Source organism: Primulina tabacum, chromosome 6, assembly GCF_025594145.1.
Source record: "Primulina tabacum isolate GXHZ01 chromosome 6, ASM2559414v2, whole genome shotgun sequence".
NCBI classification, from domain to species: domain Eukaryota; kingdom Viridiplantae; phylum Streptophyta; class Magnoliopsida; order Lamiales; family Gesneriaceae; genus Primulina; species Primulina tabacum.
In genome coordinates, this window is record NC_134555.1 from 1,670,143 (window position 1) to 1,691,241 (window position 21,099).

The 21,099-nt window shown below is 34.5% G+C and overlaps 2 protein-coding genes and 1 pseudogene across 3 annotated transcripts; 1 reads left to right on the top strand and 2 right to left on the bottom strand.

Moving 5' to 3' along the window:
• Window positions 1-135: 135 nt before the first annotated feature.
• On the bottom strand, window positions 136-2,177 carry LOC142548550 (protein SLOW GREEN 1, chloroplastic-like). 2 transcript variants are annotated; one of them, XR_012820973.1, is made up of 2 exons: window positions 693-2,175; window positions 136-538 (listed from the first exon to the last, which is right to left on the bottom strand). XR_012820973.1 is itself a non-coding variant. In XM_075656930.1 (2 exons), the coding sequence occupies exon 1, from the start codon at window positions 2,048-2,050 to the stop codon at window positions 992-994; it is 1,059 nt and encodes a 352-aa protein (XP_075513045.1). In that variant the 5' UTR covers window positions 2,051-2,177; the 3' UTR covers window positions 136-538; window positions 961-991. The 2 variants fall into 2 exon arrangements, 1 of the variants encoding a protein (XP_075513045.1); XM_075656930.1 differs by having other exon boundaries at window positions 961-2,177.
• Window positions 2,178-2,674: 497 nt separating this feature from the next.
• LOC142548551 (uncharacterized) lies at window positions 2,675-10,812 on the top strand (annotated as a pseudogene).
• A 997-nt stretch (window positions 10,813-11,809) lies between these two features.
• On the bottom strand, window positions 11,810-16,028 carry LOC142548552 (soluble inorganic pyrophosphatase 4). The gene is made up of 9 exons (XM_075656931.1): window positions 15,826-16,028; window positions 14,819-14,960; window positions 14,702-14,730; window positions 13,610-13,675; window positions 13,425-13,532; window positions 12,716-12,781; window positions 12,517-12,637; window positions 12,281-12,362; window positions 11,810-12,129 (listed from the first exon to the last, which is right to left on the bottom strand). The coding sequence occupies exons 2-9, from the start codon at window positions 14,949-14,951 to the stop codon at window positions 12,087-12,089; spliced, it is 648 nt and encodes a 215-aa protein (XP_075513046.1). The 5' UTR covers window positions 14,952-14,960; window positions 15,826-16,028; the 3' UTR covers window positions 11,810-12,086.
• Window positions 16,029-21,099: the final 5,071 nt, after the last annotated feature.

Below are 21,099 nucleotides of genomic sequence, written 5' to 3' on the forward strand. Positions count from 1 at the left end.
AATCACACTATAGCTCACATCATTTAACGGTAAGTGATATACCCAATGCACGTAACTTTGAATTATCAACATATCCATTTGGCACCAAATCAAGTCAGACCTTATTGTGAAAGCAAGTGTCTCGGATTCAAACAAAACAATTCTGACAGTTACATTAAGGGAAACAAATTAACTGTTTGCTCACTTTCAACTGGGCTGGAGTTGGAAGCAGTTGATGAATCAACAACGCATACCAAAGCTTCTAGATGACTCCATGCGGATCAAGTATAAAAGGAAGAATGACCATTTAGAAGAGTAACTTTCCACAAATGAGAATCGAGAGCTTAGTTATCAAAAGAGAGAAATAATCTAGAGTGTTTCTACTAGTGAAAAAAACAAGAGAAACAAGAGTAACATTTTTCTAGAGTTATGATTTGAGTCTCGATCGATTGTAACTGGTAAACGATTGGTCTAGTGGCGACTCTGGTGGACGTAGATATTCATTCTGTCGAACCACCTAAAAAATCTCCTGTGTTCTTTCTTGATTCATATACAATTTCTGCACACAAGTTCTTGAATCTGAGAGGATAATCTGAATCACAACTGCTCGTTTTCTTGGTCATAATTGACAAATAAGTTAAATTCAAAATTCTACACTTACGATAAAGCACTATTCTGTTAATCATAACTTATCACCCTATGCGAAAACATACCATGCATGCCATTAGTGTTTCCTTCATTACGAGATCAACCATTAACTGGCATTGTGTAAGGAACCTTGAACTTCAAAACGGCAGATAATCCTTTTAGCCACAAAACCAACTCCTACCTGTCACTCGCAGGATCATACTATAGATATATACAATCCAAAGTCCTATCAAACTAAAACTAAAAAAAAAAGCAGAAGACCATAAAAGTTACTAGCGTCAGTAGAAAAAGGCACAAAACCTCACAGTACCAAGACCACTAAATCAAGAATACCTCCACAAGCAACTGTTGTACTGCTACATTCTCAACTCTTTGTAATTGCTCCCTCCTCCTCCATCTTCTGAGCGAAAATCTTGGTGGCAGTCACATTATCATCGAAATAACTAGCATAAGGGTGCCCTCGAGGAACCAATCTTCTGTACTCCTCGAAATTCTTCTCCGCCTCATTGCTGTTTCCCAACAGTGTAAAGATTATTCCTTGACATAAGTACGGCCGAAAATCCTTCGGCTCCTCCTCCACTAACTCCTGGTAAACCTTCAATGCAGTGTCATATCGCCCTTCAAGAAGCCGAATCTGCGCGAGCAACATCTTAAAATCCCTCATATCACTCATTTTATTCTCCTTTTCACACATCTTCATTGCCTCTTCAACTCTCTTATTAATACTCTCCAACTCCTCGCTCGACTCCTCCCGCGATGCCACGGTGACCAGACCGTGATAAGCTTCCACGAGTAAAGGGTCCTTCTTCAATACCTCTAAGAATCCATTTTTCGCCAATTCAGTCTCCCCATTACAAGCATAGATATGCGCTTTCAATGTAGGCCACTCCATATCCTCAGGCTCCAGTTGTATCAACTTTTCAAGAATCCCAACAGCTTCTGAGACCTTTTTGCTCCTTATCTTGATTTCCAGTAGATCCTTGAGCCCATCAATATCGGAGGGATTGGAGATCAATTTTTCCTCAAGAAAATTTTCTCTTTCTTCATCCACAACCACATCTTTTTCTGTGGACTCTACAGTGATTTGGGGCAAAACTCGAGCAGTATAAGCCGGTTTCAACGCAAAATAAAACTGAGAACCCAAAAGAGCGGCGGCGGCGAGAGCGGCGAGGAGGGTGGCCTTGAGGGGAGGCAAATCTGAAATAAATGGAAATCTGGGAGTAGGTTTTTGGGGGTTAATTTCAGGGTTTGAGGGTTGAAAAGAGGCTTTAGTGGTGGAATGAACCAAGCGAGGAAAAGTTGGAGGGGGGATTGTGAAGGAAAGGGAGAGGAAAGACCGGGAAAAAGATGAACGGAGGGGATTGATCCGATGGTGAATGTTGGGAGCTTTAGAAGTGGTGAGATTCAGAGTGGCCATGGCCATAGCAAAGATTCAGAACTCTATCCGAGGGTTTTGGAATGAAAAATGAAGGAAGCAGGGGGAGCATGACATTCCGGTTACGTTCCCTCAATTACCGCCAAGTTCAAACTATAGTCGCATAATGAGTTAGAAAGTGCTCTTTTGGATGCCCGATTCATTGGGTTCATTAGCCCACCTTGTTTGGATACCAAAAAAGACCCAAAATGCCCAAATTCTTTCGATTCAATTAGCCCACCTTGTTTGGGCTAAAACAAAGTTGTTTGTTTTACAAATTTATCGACTATTACAAATATTTAATATTAATTTATAAACATACTTCAACAAAAAAAATGACGAATGCCACGTCAAAGTTAAGATTAAGTCGTTAATGAGTAAATTTAATATTAAGACCAATATTTTTTTATTTGTAATTGGGTACCCTGTCGGGTTATCTGATTTCATTTACTACTTGAAACCCGACCCGATTATGAATAGATGGTTTAGACTTTAGATAAAACCCGAACAGGACTAGATACTTGAACCACCCGAGAATTTTTGCGCAGGTTCGGGTTAGAACCAAACCCGACCATAATTATATACATAAATACTACTATTTGACTTGGTTTACTCATGTATTGGCTAAATAACCCCTCTCATCTTTCAATTTTTCGGTTAGGGTTGAAAATTTTCTTCAATCTCCGCCACTCCCCGGCCATCGCTCTCCTTTCATCTCTGAGTCCATCACTCGAACTCGAAGAAACTACAAGGCCGAAGCACTGAAGCAGAGGAAAGAAGACCGACTCAAACCATCGTCTCGCGAGAGTCGCAGCCTCCCTTTACCATTCGGGTCTACATCTTAATTACGGTTTTAATCTATTTCTCAGTGCCCAGCTATTGCGCTCTTTCGATATAATGTGTTATTATTTTGTTGGTTGCAATGTACGAAGATTCACAGGTTTTTCTTCTTGTTTTTATGCAGCTTTTTTTTTGTTTTTTGTTTTTTTGTTGTTTTATTAGTTTCCCTATGTATCCATTAATGTATGTAAAACCGTAAAATTTTTTTTTCTTACAGAATATTGTGCAGAATTTGGCCTGAAATTACGGGCACCTGGTACCCGAAGATCGGGTAATGATTTTTTGGGTTCAGATAGTAAAAATGCTACCCCATTTTTGGGTACCCGACCCAAAAAAACCAGAACACGAGGAAGCTGACAAACCCACCCCTATTTTTACATACATTGCATAGCATGTTTGACACCATGACATCAACGACTAACTATCCTGTCCATGTTGGGCTGATAGTTATATGAAAGAGAGTGCATTTGATCATTTAAAGCCATTCTTTGTGTTAAATTAAATTGTATTTTTGTGGACATAATTTTATTTATTGAAATTCACAATAAAAAAATAGATAGAATATGTGTAAAAATTCTGAAATTTTACCAAAAATATAGATTTACGCCCGAATTATCAATTTTACTGCCAGTGTTTCGGTTGAGGTTACAAGATGCAAATGGGAGCACCTGTCATATATGAACCAAGTTTCACAGATTCTGAGTTGGATGAACAAATTAGGAATGCTCTTAAAGCTGCAATTGAGGTAATCATAGAATGATTGTTGGAGTTTTTCTTTGTTATTATTCAATCAATCTATTGAGTTACACTATCAATCCTACTAATACATGCTAAATTTTACCTAATTTAGGGTGATTGCGACTACTATAACCAGCTTGTTGCAGTGTTATACCGTAAAGAACGCCTTGTTACTGACGAGGTGGCCCTTCTTGTGGTAAGCTGTTGTTTTTCCAAGTAAATTAGTGGGTATCCATCATAGACTATCCTATGAGTTAATCTTTTCTATGAACTGGCAGGCATGTTTGAAAGCTGTGAATGGAGCTGTTCATCGCATAGACATCACCCACCATCGGTCTCTTCTTGGTGCTGTGAGTTCATGGAGTTGCATCAAGTTTTGTTTTTTTCTTTTCTTGATGTGACTTACCTTTTAATTTATTCAATATTTTTTGGTACTTCAGATATTTCGAATGAGCCTGTGGGAGTATGGTACTGATGTTATGAAGGCATTGGTTGAATTGCTCGTACACTTGGTATGTTAGTTGTAAGTGTCCTATCGATTTGCTGGAATTTTTTTTATTAAGGTACTTAATACTTTGTTATTGACCATTCAGCTATTTTTCCACCTTGTTATAGGCTTCATCAAGAGGAGAATATGTTGTGTTTGGAAATGCTTGTTATCAATTTCATGCCACCGACTTCTCCCTCTTCTGCGTCTTATCTTGTGGATTTATTAAAATAATCGTGTGGGCGTACTAAGAAGAACCAAGTTCTTGATCGTGTCCATTCAACTTTGCTAAAAATTGCCAGGATCAGTCATGTCCCTTCACCTAGGAAGCTTGAGAAGATAGTCACAAATAGGATGCCAAACATAAAGATGAAAGAACATGTAAGATCATTTACACGATTTCTGGGTATTGTTACTTTTTATTATTGCGGTAATTTAGCGATTTAGCTAAATTCAAACATACCAACTTTGAGAATTTGCTGAATATTATTATTTAAATTTATCCGTCACATGATTTCGGAGGCTACAATAGCGATCTGCCAAAGTTCTTAACTTAAACTCCACAAACAGGCTTTCAGTACTTCTCTCGCATTTCATTGGCCTCACTTACTTGTAAGTGTAGAGTCGACATGATTTATTTGCAAGTATGCGCGGTATGATTGGCTTCATAAGTGAGCATGTAACACCCAAGATTCGACCACTGTCTCCACTATACTACCACGTGTCTTTTCAGCATGCTTATATCCTTAGTCGCATGCATCTTGAGAAATTTTTGAGGGGTCACCCATCTCTTGATTGCTCCAAGTCAAGCATACTTAACTTTAGAATTCTCATGTGACGAGATGAAATACCTCTCATTTCGGTGTGAGATCGATTCATTCATGTTTTCCTTCACCTAGAAGCGTGCCATGAGCCGCTAATTGTCCATGCAATCTCTTGGCATTGGCGAACTACCCCCAACCCTTTTCGGTCCTAAGGATCACATACCCACTAGCGTCCGCTTGGTTCATCCTTGAGCCACACCGTACTAGGAAATGTTGTTTCTGATGCCATTCACTCACACACCCTTGCCCCTGCACATAACATCCACACAATTCACGCAATATGTATATTTTCGCGAACATCAATAATCCCATCACCATGAAACTGATAGGATTCACCTGAGCTTAACAAGAGAATGAAGAACACGATAAAGTAAAAAAGTATGTATATTGACGTGATGGAGTAACAATAAGAAAAATCCAGAAACAAGCTCTATATTCCCTAGCTCAGCTAGTTACCATGCACAATAAAAAATAACTGAATGATTCTTCTCTCTCTACCCTCACTCTTTTTGTACTCCCCTCCCCCCACGTCTTTCCTACTTTTCTCCTAAATATACATATTGGATCTTGGGGCCCTGTTTCAGGCCCACGTTCCCTGTACCCGTATCATTATCCCCCCTTCAGAATCCACCTTGTCCTCAAGGTGGTGATCTGGTAATTGAGTCAGTAATACATCTGCATCCTCCCAAGTGGCTTCCTCCGCGATGCGACCCTTCTATTTGACCAGTAGTTGTAAAATTTGCTACATCCCACGCTTCTTGAACCTCTTTGCTAGAATCTTTTCTGGTTCATATGCAATAGCCAAGTCTTTTTCTAATGCTTCTGGCAGTTTTGCATCACCCTGCGCTTTACTGCCCAAAAACTTCTTCGATCAAGATGCATGAAACACTGGATGCACTCTTGATCCCGGCGGCAGCTGTAACTCATAAGCAACGTTCCCTATACGTTTAGTGATTTTAAAGGTCCCATAGTACCGTGCGGCTAACTTCTGATATATCCTCTTGCAAATGGATTGTTGTCTATGCGGCCTCAACTTCAGAAAAACCATATCACCCACCTGGAAAGAAACATCTCTTCTGTGGTTGTTGCCATACTTAATCATTCTCTGTTGGGCTCTTTGGAGATTGTATTTTAACTGGCAAAACAGCTCATCTCTATCGTGCAAATTTTGAGCAACCACTGCAGACTCCCCAGGGATATGTGGTATGCCATATATTTTTGTTGTTAGCAGACGTCACACTCAGACACAAACTGGTACACATCTTTTTGTATTCGTGGCCAGTAGAAGCTGTTAGCAATCCTTTTTAAGGTTCGGAAAGCCCCAGAATGGGATCCCGTGTGTTTGACATGAAACTCTTCAACCAACTTCATCACCCAAACAAAAATTTGGGGATGACCACACGATCTTTGTGCATTAGTCGCCCATTGGACAGTGAGTAAAAAGCATGGTCACTCCCATCAGCAACTGGGGATCACTTTTCATCTCCAACTTGAGCTCTTCCCATTCCAACCACATCGGAACTGACAGCATTGATAATTCAACTTCCTGACCCATTCTGGACAGTGTATCATCTTCCCCATCCATCCGCCCAGCCTTGTATTTGATATCAAACTCATATCCCAGTAGTTTAGATAACCAATGATGTTGGTCCGGTGTACTAATTCTCCGCTGTAACAGGCTCCTCCTCATAATCGTGAATTTCCTATCCAGTAAATACTGTCTCCAATGCTGAATTGCCATCACCAGAGACATCAACTCCTTCTCATATGTTGATTTGGCTAAGCCCGAGCTGCTATGGCCCTGCTGTAGTATGCAATAGGCCTCCCCTCTTGAGATAAAACTGCTCCTATCCCTTCCCTGAAGCATCACACTCTATCATGAATGCCTTACTGAAGTCAGGCAGTCGAAGAACAGGGGCAGTGCTGATGGCTGTTTTGAGCTGCTCAAAAGCCTTTTGTTCTTCCAGGTTCCGTTTAAGTTATTCTTCTTCAAGAGCTCAGTTAAAGGTTTGGCTATTATCCCATAACCTTTTATGAACTTCCTGTAATACCCGGTTAGCCCTAGAAATCCTCGAACTCCCTTGACATTTAAGGAAATAGGCCACTTCTGCACACTCAATATTTTTTATCATCCATCGACTCTCCTTCACCTTAACCCATATGCCCCAAATATTCCACTTCTTTTAGCCCAAATTGACATTTCTTTTGATTCGAAACTAGCTGGTGATGGCTCAAAACTTGCACTATTATGCTAAGATGTTTCAAATGACCTTCCCACATAACACTGGACTGAAACACCCCTGCCGCGAGCATTTTCTTGACCAGCCGTTCCATCTCGTTTTTTGACAGTGAGCATATCTATAGGCCTCAATACCACTGGTCCACAACCTCCTTTATGTGGATGCTATGTTCGTCACTTCTTTCGGGGGGCAAGCCCTTGGAATCCTCAAAAATATTCTGAAACTTGGCCAACAAATTTCCCCCCTCTGTCGGTGGAGTCTGTATCTTCTCACCTCGATGCTCATCGTTTTCTTCCATCGAGACCCACACAGCACCACAAAATACTACATCCACTGTTTTAATTAGAGATAGGAGAGATACGTTGGACCGATGGAGGGAAGGGTCCCCTTGAATCTCCACTTCTCTTGATCCTTGTAGGAACCTCTCCCAAAGACTCAACCATTCCGCTCCTAAAATCAGATCCACGCCCCTAGCATTTAGTACTCAACCTTAATTTCCTTTGCAATCAAGCGGAGACATGAAAACATGAAGCTGTATTCACTATTCAGATATGTGTTTCTTGGCTGTCTTTTCTATTTACTGTATGGTTATTGTAACTTGATATCTCATTCCTTTAGGTTTTCATTGAGACATACATGTTGAGATTGCTGACTGGTAGGATTGGTGAATTTGTGGGAAGCTCAATGCTGCTTTTTGCAGTTGTGGATTGCCTTAGAGATTTGGATGTAAGTTTGTTTAAAGGAGTGAAATTAATTCTTGAAGACTTTTCACTGATCTGAAGAAGGTTTTTCGCTGGTCCTCATTGTAGGTAGAAATTGATTGGAATGACATTTTGAAGGATGATTTTCATAAGGGTAAGGAACTCGAAACCTTTGAAGTGCCAATAGATCATATTCAACAAGATTATAATGAGGTGATCTTTCCTTCCCTTTTCTTTTGGTTTGCCGGTTATCGTTTATTCATTACATTTGTTAGTCTTATTTTTTTCTGATTTTATTACACCGAACAAACGGGAAGAATTTTTTTTATTATTCTTCATTTCTTGAATTTGAAACAGTTATAGGCTTGAGCATGTCTTTTCTATTGAAAAACTATCAGAATAAACTCAATCAAACATTGTTGATGGTTCACGACTTTTGGCTTCAGTTAAGTCCTTTTGTTGAGTAATGTCTTTTTTTTTAAAAAAATTCTTTTTTCTTATTTTCCTCGTGTTTTAGAAAATTGGTTTTTGGTTTTTGAAGGACAAAAGGGTGTGTCTCTGTTCAGAAGGTGTTTTAACTAAAACCAGAAATTGCTATCTGAGGAAATTGTAACAGCAGTTTTTTTGTCGTGTGGCAATGACTAAAATTGATAGTAGAAAATTTGTGGTGTCTCTTGATGTTATCAACATTATATATTTATATTAATGGGCTCCGTGGGGGTGATATTGCTTAACTAGTCCAGCATGGCCTCATTGTGATCAACTTTTTTATGTTTAATTAATAATAAATGTCTACTCGATGTTGACTGATAACATGAATTTTTTTTCATTTATTTATGTAGACAATGATATTAATTTGAAGTAATAACCTTAGGAAACTTGAGGAAGTTTGTGATTCTGGATAATCTTCAACATTGTACCAAAACATAGACACGTTAAACTGTTCTATAGAATTCTGATAACACTTTTTTATATGGACTATTTTTTTCTGACTTTATGCATCATTTTTGTAATATAATCTCATTATGTGCCAGTTTGATTGGGAAAGTCTGATGCAAAGGTTTAGTGGAGTTGATGTTTCTAGAAAGCTGGATAATCTAATGGTACTTGTATTTGAACATCTTAAAACCTGTAGTGAGAGTGGTCATCTAGTTCAGGTAAAATCTATGTCGTTCCTTTAATTTGCCATTTTAATGATGCAAATTTTGTACCTTGTTCACCTTGCAATTATGTTTCAGGTGTTTGAGACTCTTCTCCAATCATTTCGGATAACTATATTGACCGCCTATAAATCAAAATTGTCAGGTATTTGCCATTTCTTGGGATCATTTAAAAATATTGTAGTTTTTCATCAGTTCTTTGTTTATTTACATTTTTACTTATTGGAAGCTGTCATTTACTTTTAACCATATTTGCTGTGCGTCTCTTGTAGTTTATCATGTTCTACACCTGCTCTCTGGATCCTGAAAGTTATGGAAAAAAATTTGTCAGCATGCTTGTAAATACCTTTGTTAGTGGTCCCGATCCTGAACTGAGGTAAGGGTTAAGGTTTTCTTGAAGTTTTATTTTTAATGTTCATATTGTATAAATTAAATATTATTTTTGTTGAGAAGCGAGTCTATGAAATTTTGATGTTCTTTGTTCAACTCCTGGCACATATTTTTGTTGTATTTGTATATATTTTTTAATCTGCAAATGGCATGCTATTGTTCTATATACTTTGAAATTACACTGCAAAGAATCCTATCACTCTTGAGAAAAAGCGTATTATATTTTATACTCATTTTAACTTGCAAAATTAATTCAAAATTTCATTTATTCTCTTGAGTTTGTTGTAAATATGACCAATCTTTTATTCGTTTGTCCATCAGATGATATAATAATAAGTTGCTGCTAGAAAATTATCTAGTTGCAAAAAAATGAAGGGTCCGTGGGGATCGAACATTTGACTTACATCCTTGGAGTGAGTGCTGGAGAAGTGCGTAAATTAGATATTATTTTTCCAGATATTCATTGCCTTTATGGTTTATTCTTGGTATGATTGTTAATGGATTGTGCAGTTTTTTCCTACCATGTAAATTGGAGTTACACCGATTATCTCTAGTCAGATTTGTTCTTTTTTCAATTATTATTTTGTTTAGGTTTATCTACATTTTTGTCACTGTATTATCTCATATAACACATCTTTTTCACCTTTTCTAATTGTTCCGTGTTATCATTGAGCTTGTTATGTTTCAACTTATCAAGATATGTAACCTGCTTATTGTAACATGCAGAATGAGTGCTGTTTCATATCTTGCTAGTTATTTGGCGCGCGCAAAATTTTTTGACATCTCACTTATTGCAATTATACTGGGAAGGTTGATTCTCATCTTGTACTACGTATGACATTTTGCTTCTTGAACGAAAAGATGGACAAGATGCGATGCAAATTTTTTACCGATCCATTTTCTTTCAAATTGCAGTGTGGTGAACTGGTGTTATGTGTACTACAAGGAGCAGGTTGGTGACATTAATCCAAAAGCACATAAAGTCTTTTATGCTGGATGCCAGGTGTGTAATGCGTTGATTATGTAGCTATTCTCAATAATTACAAGCTAGAGTTTCCATTAGTTTCTTTTATTTTTAATTTCCCTTTTTTGAATTTTAGAGTCTGTATGCTTACCTTTGCTTGGTCCGAGTTATTGTTAACACAGATCTCCTTCACATTCGTGTTCTGTAAAAATAGTTGTTTGGTCTGTTCATTGATAGAGCTATGAAGACATAAGGTGGAAAAGATATTGTCTGTGCCATTGTTGATCTGGAACTACGCCTGGCACTGTTATGGTTATGGACTTATGGTTGAAGTAGACGGTGCAAAGCTATCTTGCGACATTCTTATCTGATGACACTGTAATTAATTAGATGTAATGATAATTGTGATGAAAATAATAATTTTAAAATTTTTTCTTCCGCTTCTTTATACATCCTTCACAAATATACTCGAACAATTAAAATGAGAGACCACGAGGACTCAACCCAATTTGTGTTTAATGATTGAAAATGCTCCTTCATCGATTTAGAGAGCAAGCCAAGTTCTGACCAATGCAATTCAAGCATCAAAACCTGTTTTTGATTCTTGATTATAAATAAATAATAGTTTTTGGAATAATCTATTACCATATTGGTAGAAATAATTCATATTAGTATGTATCGTAGTGTACATAAATATCTTAGGAGAATACTTTATATGTAATCTACACAAATTGTCATACATCCACTAATATCGTGGAAAAAAATATATTTTTCAATAGAGTATAAATGATGGCTCGCTTCAAATGTTAATATCCTCATGCATTATCCCATACTTGCGTCTTTGCACACGACAATGTGTGTGCATATCGAATATATAAAATATTTTATATTTATAATTATAATTATTTTATATTATAACTACTAAAATTTTGAAACAAAAGAAAATATAAGAAGAATAGAAGATAATTGTCATGACTGAGAACTGCATCGTTACGTGGGAAATGATTCATAAACCAATAGAAATCAACATGGGAAGTAATCTTAAGGCCTTAAAATTACTTTAATGACCTTAATTGCTCCATTTGTCTTTTAAAAATCAAAGGGCCGATTGCTGACGTTCACTTAAAAATATCAAAAGATAGCATGTCACCCTCTTACTTTAATAAATATAAAAAATATATAATAATAACAATAATAATAATAATAATATAATAGATACAAACATAAAATAGAAACTAGAGCCCCACGAGCACACTGGTTAACAAAATGCATACACACATTAATTTATGACATTTTTTGTGCAAATGACATTCTTTAACACAACTCCGTTGTTCAAATGAATATACGAAATAGTTAATTTTATTACCAAATAAAAGAAGATATCATGACTCAACTAAAATGACAATTCAAATATTCAACCAAAGGAATAAAAATCAGGCGGATCAAATAATTTGGGGTTAAAAAGATTTGTCAGGCATCCGCATTTTACAAAGCAAACAACTAAAAAGTTCTTTATGGAGAACTTCACTAAAACAATTCTATCAAGCGATCAGTTTTCGCCATCATATTGATATAATATCATACTGCCAAAGCCCAAAAGAAATAGCCTTGTACGGATTTTTCAAACCAAAGAAAGACACTGAAATAATCAGTTTTTGATACAACGATCCACCAATCTTTCCCTTTGAAGTGGTTAATAAATTACCGTCGTAGGCTCTCCACGATATAATCTGCATATAGGTCCCTGGAGGTGAAAAGTTACGAGGAAGTTAAGTCATTTACCACATACATGACCTTGAATGAAAAATAAACATCACAGCGAAACTAAAGAAATAATTGGGGTTTAGCACACGTGTTGTGATGTTCTCTATAGATACATATATGCAATCACTTACATGGAACCCTGGATAGCTTCATAAGCTTTCGAGGCTGGAAGAAATTCATCGACTGCGACATCTTTGTTCTCGTTTTTCTTGTCTAATTGATAGTTAAGGTAACAAGAAAATGCATAAAGTTCATTATTAAATATAAAGAACACATCTTGCAGTCACACACACGTTCCAGTGAAAAAGCAGAAACCATTTGGTCAACAGAAAAATCTGCAACATAAATTGATTATCATGAAGGATACAATCCTCAAAAAAACGTCGGATCTCAGCCAAGCGATGCGGCGGAAGTTCTTTGATGTCTGTATAATGCCGATATTCAGGATCATCAGCACAGACAGCAATTATCTTATCATCTTTCTCTCCCTGTTCCCATAGCAATGTGATTCTTTTTGTTTCAAGATACTAGTATGATTATTGTAAAAAATTTGGTAAGTATTATACCTGATCAATCATGGGCATAAGACCTATTGCTTTAGCCCTGAGAAAGCACCCTGGAAGAACTGGTTCCTGTTTTATGTTTGGAGAAACAATTAAAAGACCAAAGATCAATATAGCTTCCAAAGTGGAATTAGAAATTATATCTTCCATATCGTATTTTCATTGTTGAAGGTTCAAAGATATAAAAGCTGATGCACAACTCAGAAGATGTACATTAACCAGTGAGAAATTTTTAAATACACCTGTGCGATCCCATTTCACATAACATAGGTCTTAAACTTCATTTCTACCTTGAGAAGCTCGGAGGGGAATGATTTACATTGTTTCATATGTAAGCCTTGAAAGGACATGAAAGTGCGTTGTGTGCATCATTTTCTTAAAGCGTACCGCTGCATTCTTAGTGTTTAAAGGTCCAACCTATTGGATTTGAGGAGCTGCATGTGCAAATCATTGCAAGATAAAATCTATTCATATCGACAATCATATGATAATGGTGCTTGCCACTGATACATACGACAACAGCACATACATGTGTGTCCAAGTTGAATGTGATAACAAGCAGCCAAATCATGGAACTCGTTTTACAAAAACAAGCACTCAACTTTCGTGGCAGCGAATCTTTTAAGCAACAAAGTCCAATATTTCCTGGAAAATTACTAACAATCCACACATGTTTATACAGTATCTGAAGGTTCGGGAGAGAACTGCACACCTGCATTATGACCAATACATCTATTGGGTCATTGTCTTCACATAGAGTGCGGGGTATAAAGCCATAGTTATGGGGGTACACAACTGATGAGTAAAGAACACGATCAACCTGCGGATGCCAATGAATCTTAACATATATAACAATAACCCAACATAAATAGAGGTACGTGCAGATTGGCCAAGTACCTTGATTAGACCTGTGTTCTTGTCGAGTTCATACTTCACTTTACTACCCTTGCCTATCTCAACCACCTACATGGATTAAGCATGGTTGTTTCATATGTATCAAGATTTTCCAGCACAACCAGAACAGTAAAAAGTTCAATTGCCTACATAAAGCTTAGCTGCTTTGAGTACAGAGTATTGATACAATACGGAATAAACACATAGAATGACTGATCCACATGTTATGAGTCAATCTCAATAACATTGCATAACTACTGAAACTTAAAAACGGTGAAAATAAATTCATATCCAATTTATCCAAGTATATGCTGATTCCAATAAAAATATATGAACTTCACAACAATATATCCGGTGAATGCTGATTCCGCGTGATTTTAATCCAAATACATGAAATTTGAAACAACTCTAAAACTTACTGCTTCAAAATTAAAATCAATCAAGTACATCATGCAGGAGGCAAAAGAGTACATACAAACCTAGGGTGAAAAATGGAAAGCCGTATGTTGACCATTGGGCATCTAATGCATCATAGATGTAAAAGATGGAACATAAACAGAGTAAGGGTGAGAACATTGGAGGAAAAACTACCTTCCAAATAAGAGATGAGACAGAGAGTATACTGATAGAAGTCAGTGGGTCATAAACCTAACTTCAAAAATATGATAAGGCTAGTGAACTAAGACCGACCCATTCTCCATGCAAAGTGGACTACTAAAAGGAAGTGTGGACAAAGCAAAAGGTAAAAAGTGTTCAAGGTTGGTACAGTCACAGAAAGGCATCCATTTTTCGATTCAACCATTGAAAAGTTGAAAATTCCAATTTCCGAAAATCAAAAGTTGAAATACATTGTAGGCTGTGATTTTCAAATCACAGCTACAACATGCTAAAATTTCACAGTTTTCTTGCATGTATGTGAAGTTCAAGTAAGTTTGAGGCTAGAAGTGCAGTGTGACGGACACTTTTAAAACTTGAATATTCAATTTGCATAAAAATTCAACAAAAAAGGAGCAACTCTCTTTCACATGATTCACGCTCTAAATTATTAGGCTAAGTAAGAAAATGCAGGGGAAAAAATCAATTCAATGGCCATACACAATTGAAAATAATTGGTGCTCCAGGTCCTGCATAAGAAAAAAGAAAGAAAGGATCAAATTTATTTAACTTCATGCTCATGCTCTTTGTATGACGATAGACATTAAGGTTACATACCTATCTCTAGATCATGCCAAGGATGAGCAGCAACAGCTTTCCTAGACATTGAAGACAGTATTCTTTCGTTAAGGGGTGGATGTGATGATTTTTTAGCATCAGATTTGATTGACTTCTCAATAGGTGAAGCCATAGCAGCAGGCTGCAAATAACATTGTTAAAGATAAGTTCCTAACCAAACCGTCAGGTGGCGACAATATATATGGGAAAAAGCAAAAACAAATCAAGAAACATTAGCAGTTCCAAAATTCATGAAACAAAACTATTGTTTCCACAGGGACTCAGGCATAATATATATATAATGCTGTTTGAGGAACGAAATAAAAATGAAACGTAAATCATTCATCAACCGTTAGCCATTGGACTGGGTAAATCGGAAAAGAAGCCATCAAGCATAAAATTTAAAAACAAAGATGAACTTCAACAGTAAAGAAACCTGGACAAGAACCAAAACATTTTGAGTGAATACTCGCACATTTCAAAATCCCATTGGTTTCATATTATTTTTATCAATACCTCAAGAATAGAGCATAACCGCAAACTACAAAGAATCGAGGTAAAAGAGGAAAAACTCAAAACAGGGCCAAACTGTGAACAGAATCAGCTAGTAGCCTCGAATCTCCGGTATCATTATCAACAACATATGGACCAGAGAGAGAGAGAGCGCTGAACTTCATGCATGCCAAAAAAATTTTATGCCGGCAGTACGTTCTCGTTCCAAAGAAGTCCATAAACAAGTCTAACAAACCAAAATACGCAAAAAAAAACCAAAAATAGCTCCAGAAAACATTATCAAAGCTTCCAATAAACACTTACAAAAATGTGCATATTCTGATAGCACAAAATTAGTAAAAAAACAAAACAGAAAAAAAAAAACAGTTGAAATGGATTGGAAAAGATATACAAACGTGCAAGCATAGAGCTCGAACATAAATCATCACACACGCAATCCTAAATCCACCGAAAACACAGAAAATGATATACATAGATCCAAATATAAGCCATACCTGAAACTACCAGAGGACGGTGAGCAGCAGCGAAGGAGAACAAAATAGAAAGCAGCGAGAGGATGAGGTGAGAGTGCAGATATTTATGGAGGAAAAGAGATGGAAACCCTAGAGAGAGAAAGCAGTTGAGTAGAGGGCGGTTGCAGGTGCCGGTGCATTACGCGTTCCCGCTGTCTGTGGTGCTTTGCCATTTAAAGAAGGAAAGTGTGAAATTTTGGACGAGAAAATTCTCTCACACGCATAAATTCGTGAAATATGAAAAGATTCTCTTGCGGGAGTGTGGGGCCTGATGTGTGGGGCCCAAGCACGTGGTGGATTTTTATTGGCTAATTTCTGCTGAGGGACCTGTTTGGGAAGAAGTGATTGCGGAATAATATCTCGTGTCAGATATTTTGAGTTCAATTGTTCATATAGATTGTTTAAGATATTTCTATATCCAGATTAATTTTCTCTCTTTCAAATAAAATTAATTATATATAATTTAAATATTATAATAACAAAATATTATTTTATGTATACAGCAAAACATTTATAAATTAATAACATCTCTTAAAAAAAAATTCTGGGTCTCTACTTGGGTCGGTTTTCTAAATTAATAATTTAGAAAATTTAATAAGACAATTATTTTTCATATAATCTTTATATGTATTCATGATCCATTCAATGTCATAAATTAATAGTTATTTAAAATTACAATAATGACTAAGGGAACTGAATAAACTATTATTATATTGTTGTTTGTTTGTCCTGAAATTTAATATTGCTTATTTTTTATGCGGTGAAAATTATTTGATAAAACGAATGTTATTTAATTTTTGAAAACAACTCTATGTGTAACATCGAATGTTTTTCGTTTACAAAAAATTTTAGATAATGGTAACGATATAATTTGAATATTTTAAATCACATAGTAGTATGTTCGATCGATATCCTAGCGGAGTTCATTATTGCATAATGAAAATATTAACTTATTTTTATAAAAAACATAGTATGAATCTTAGTTTTTATATTAATTCAAGAAATATGGTATATACAATAGTAAAAACACAATGATTTTTATGTTTTTAAATTTTTGTTCTCTTAATCGGAAAAAAATACATTTTTAATACAAATTGTTTAATGTTTTGCATAATTATAAATATTTCTATTTTTACTTTTGTGTCATTCGTTTCTTCTTTGTTCGACGACAGTGATGGACTGGTTTGGGCTTTTGGAGGGACAGCACAATAATTTCAGTGGATCTTCCTGACCCAATTTCAAAAAAGCCCATCAAGAATATTTTAGTCGGACTGGCCTATATATTAATAACCCGAATTATTTAGAAAAACTAAAATATTTTTATTTACAATAACCTTCTTTATACATAAAGTTAGTGTCTCACACATGCGATGCATAAATTGTTATTTTGTGCGATTAATTATTAAAATTAGTAAAGTATGGGCGTTTGAATAATCACTAAAAGTTATTTTTATTATGTAATGAATATATTTAAAATTTAAATATTTATTATATAAAAAATATTTATACCATTTTAGATAACACTCTGATGATAACAATCTTCTGTCGTCAAATAGACTTTTTATATCAATGCATTCGATATATTGGTTTAGTGAAACTATTATTTATAAAAAAATTAGAAAAAATTATAGAAAATTACATATTATTTTTTTATAAAAAATTGAAATAAAAACTAAAAATTATCGTCATTCATTAAATGAATACTTTTTTTAAAAAAAAAATTGTAATTATTTTTTAGAACATGTTAAAAATTATATATATAAAGTTATGATTAAAATACATAATAATAATAACAATATCAATTTACGAACATTAAATATAAAAAAAATCCACGATGAGATTATTAACTAAAAAGTTAAAGTATGTACCAAAAATTTATACTTTATTAATATGTTAGAAGATAGTGAGAATTTAAGTAACACATAATTCAAAATTTTTATCGAAATTAAATGAAATGATAATGCATATATTTAAATATAATTTATATTTTCACGAGACGTTCAAATTTGAATTTGAAACAAATCGAAAGATATTTGTTATTAAACATTTAATACATCACAGAAATACTTGCATGATATAATTATTTTTTTTAGCAAATGTATTTTGGCGTGAATTTCCAAAAATGTTCCAAATATGTCGGTAATTTGTAGTTCATCGAACACAAATATATCAAATGTTGGACGAACTAGCTCGTATACGAGACCTAATTATAACATTTCCACTTCCCCGACAAGAAAAAAATGTTGCAAATATATATACTATTTTATTAAGTCTGAGACACTCAGAGTAACTAACTTTGGTGTCATGGTCTGTTTTAATAATTATATATATTAATAAAATGTTAAAATTTTAATGCAAGTTATATGTAGTTTAACGGATAAAGTCATTGTTTCTAGAGTTTAGGTAATAATTTCAATTCTTATTGAGGTCATTATTTTATTCTTTTATTTTTCATTTATTCTAAGTTATATTCAAAATTACATTGAAGTCCATCATTATTTCTTATAATTATATTTTGATCCTCTTTTAAATATAAATCAAATTAATTATAAAAATATTATACAAGCACGCAACGTGTGCGTTGATGTACTAGTATATATAATAAATGAGGGTAACTATTCCATCCTCTCACCTATACATTACCCCGGTATAAATCTATCATTTATGTGTTATCAAAGCATACCAATTATCCATATCCTATCGTCCAATATTATATCTCTTCACGTTAGTCAAGCAGTAAAGGATGGTGAAAATATGAGTTTGAGAGTTGATTTTGTAAATACAGTATCTCTTGTTAAACTCATTTCTCTCTTATTTTGCTTAATAAAGAAGTATGGAATGGATGGACAAAATGTTGGAAATTACATAGCCTTCGGAACAATTCCGGCTAAGAAAATTATTTTCGATCAAATCGAAACACAGCGGAAGCGATTATATAATTTCATAAATTATAATCGAACATATGAATATAAATTAACTATGAATTTAAATAAAAAGAATTTACTAGAAAACTAACCTCTTGTAGATTTTCTCTTCAATGTAAATCCAATGTGCGTAGTAACCACAGCCTTCCAATACGATCCTTTATATCAACGGGAGTGTGTGGGCACTCAAAAACGCAAATGCTAGAAATCCAAATTTTTATTTTGTTCTCTACTTTATTTTCAACTCATGAAAAGGTTGAGAAAAAGTTGTTTTTAAAATAAAACCTAAGATCCTATTTATAATAATTCAAAACCAAGAGTCCAAATCTTATTTCAATTGGGACTCTCGATCAAATCATCTAGGATATGCCTAGATTTGATTTTTTTGAATATTATATTTTATACCCTTTTAAAACTATTTTAAAAGTCATAAGATTTCTAAAATCTTATTAAAATAAATTAGAATCTTATTCTAACTTATTTAGATGTTAAATAATATCTAAATTTTATTCACAATAAATTAAAGATATTAAATAGGATTTCTAGGATATTATCAAGATACATTAGAATCTTATTCTAATTTATTTAGATATAATATCTAAATTTTATTCACAATAAATTAAATATATTAAATAGGATTTCTAGGATCTTATCAAAATAAATTAGAATCTTATTCAAACTTATTTTCAGATAGCAAATAATATCTATAATTTATTCATAATAAATTAAAGATATTATAATCAACTTTTGGATATTACCATAATAATCCAAATATATAATTATCTCATAATTATTATTTAATATAATTAATATCTCATTATCAATTATATTTATCTCCAAACTTTTGGAGTTATGGAAACATTTTTTCTTATCCATACATGATTTCTAAATTGCATTTTTAATCCGTCATTAATTTGAAAGGCGTACCGGGGATCATGGACTCATAATTAGAAGCTCCAATAAATTAAATAAATAATTAAACTCTTTAATTAATTTATCTAATTATTAATTTCATAATTACTCCACTAAAAATATGGAATTGCACTCTTCTTCATTATGAAATATCTTACTCTACAAAATTGAGCAGTCCATTGATATAATCATTACATATGGATTAATCCTCCATAGACAATTCGTAATTGAAGCCAGGAATTTTCCGTTTACCTCTTCAATTACTTCTTATCCTCATTTACCATTAATTCCCTAGTGAGTGGTTCAATTTATAACTTAATTATAAATTAGTTGGGCCCAACACTCAGTTCTAGAATTAACAAATGAGGGAATCGTCTTTCTACTTCTCGCAAGAAGGAATGGATTCCATGTCTGCGAATTCATATTCTCAGCCATTCATTTCAAATATAAATCTAAAATGCAAGTATTAAGAATGCACAATCGCAAACTTTAAACAAGCAAATTAAGAATCATATTAAAATGAATAGGAGTTTATAATCACTTCAGGATTGAGATTTGTCCATATATGATCATCTTTGTGATTTAATTTGAATTTCATAGTAACAACGGAATTTATTATGAAATGACTAATTAAATCGGTCTAAGTCGTACATAATCACATTATATATAAATGCCCCCATCTGGATGTCCCAACATCGACGATCCGGATAAGATGATCACATTCATAATGTTCATGGGCCGGATTATTGATGCTTTAATTAAATATCCATACTTTAATTAATTCATCACCGACTTAATTTAAGTTTATTATCCATAATTTTAATCCTCTTGTATATACAACTCTTATATATACTAAAATTATGGTTATATCTAATAAACTAGGGATTTTGCTATGATATTCATGATAATAATATTTTCATGCAAACATGCTCAATAATAAATGTCGTTTTCAAAAAATTAGCTTATTACAATGCTTTAAGGGCATTATCCCCAACAATCTCCCACTTGCACTAAAGCATGTGAGACATGTCTCTAAGTCCTAAATTTAGCATATGCCTTTCAAACACTTTTGCAGGCAGTGTCTTGGTGAATGGATCGGCGAGGTTGTCAGCAGACACAATCTTGAGAATAGAAGCGTCACCTCTTTGCACTATCTCTCGGATCAAGTGGTACTTCCTTTCTATATGCGTCGATCTCTTGTGACTACGAGGTTCCTTCGAATTAGCCACTGCACCACTGTTGTCACACCACAAAGTGAGTGGATTATTCACATTTGGAACAACTTCCAAATCAGATAGGAATTTCTTAAGCCATACAGCCTCTTTGGCAGCTTCGGAAGCAGCTATGTATTCGGCCTCCATGGTCGAGTCGGCTGTGCTGGATTGCTTGATGCTTCTCCAGACTATGGCACCGCCACCAA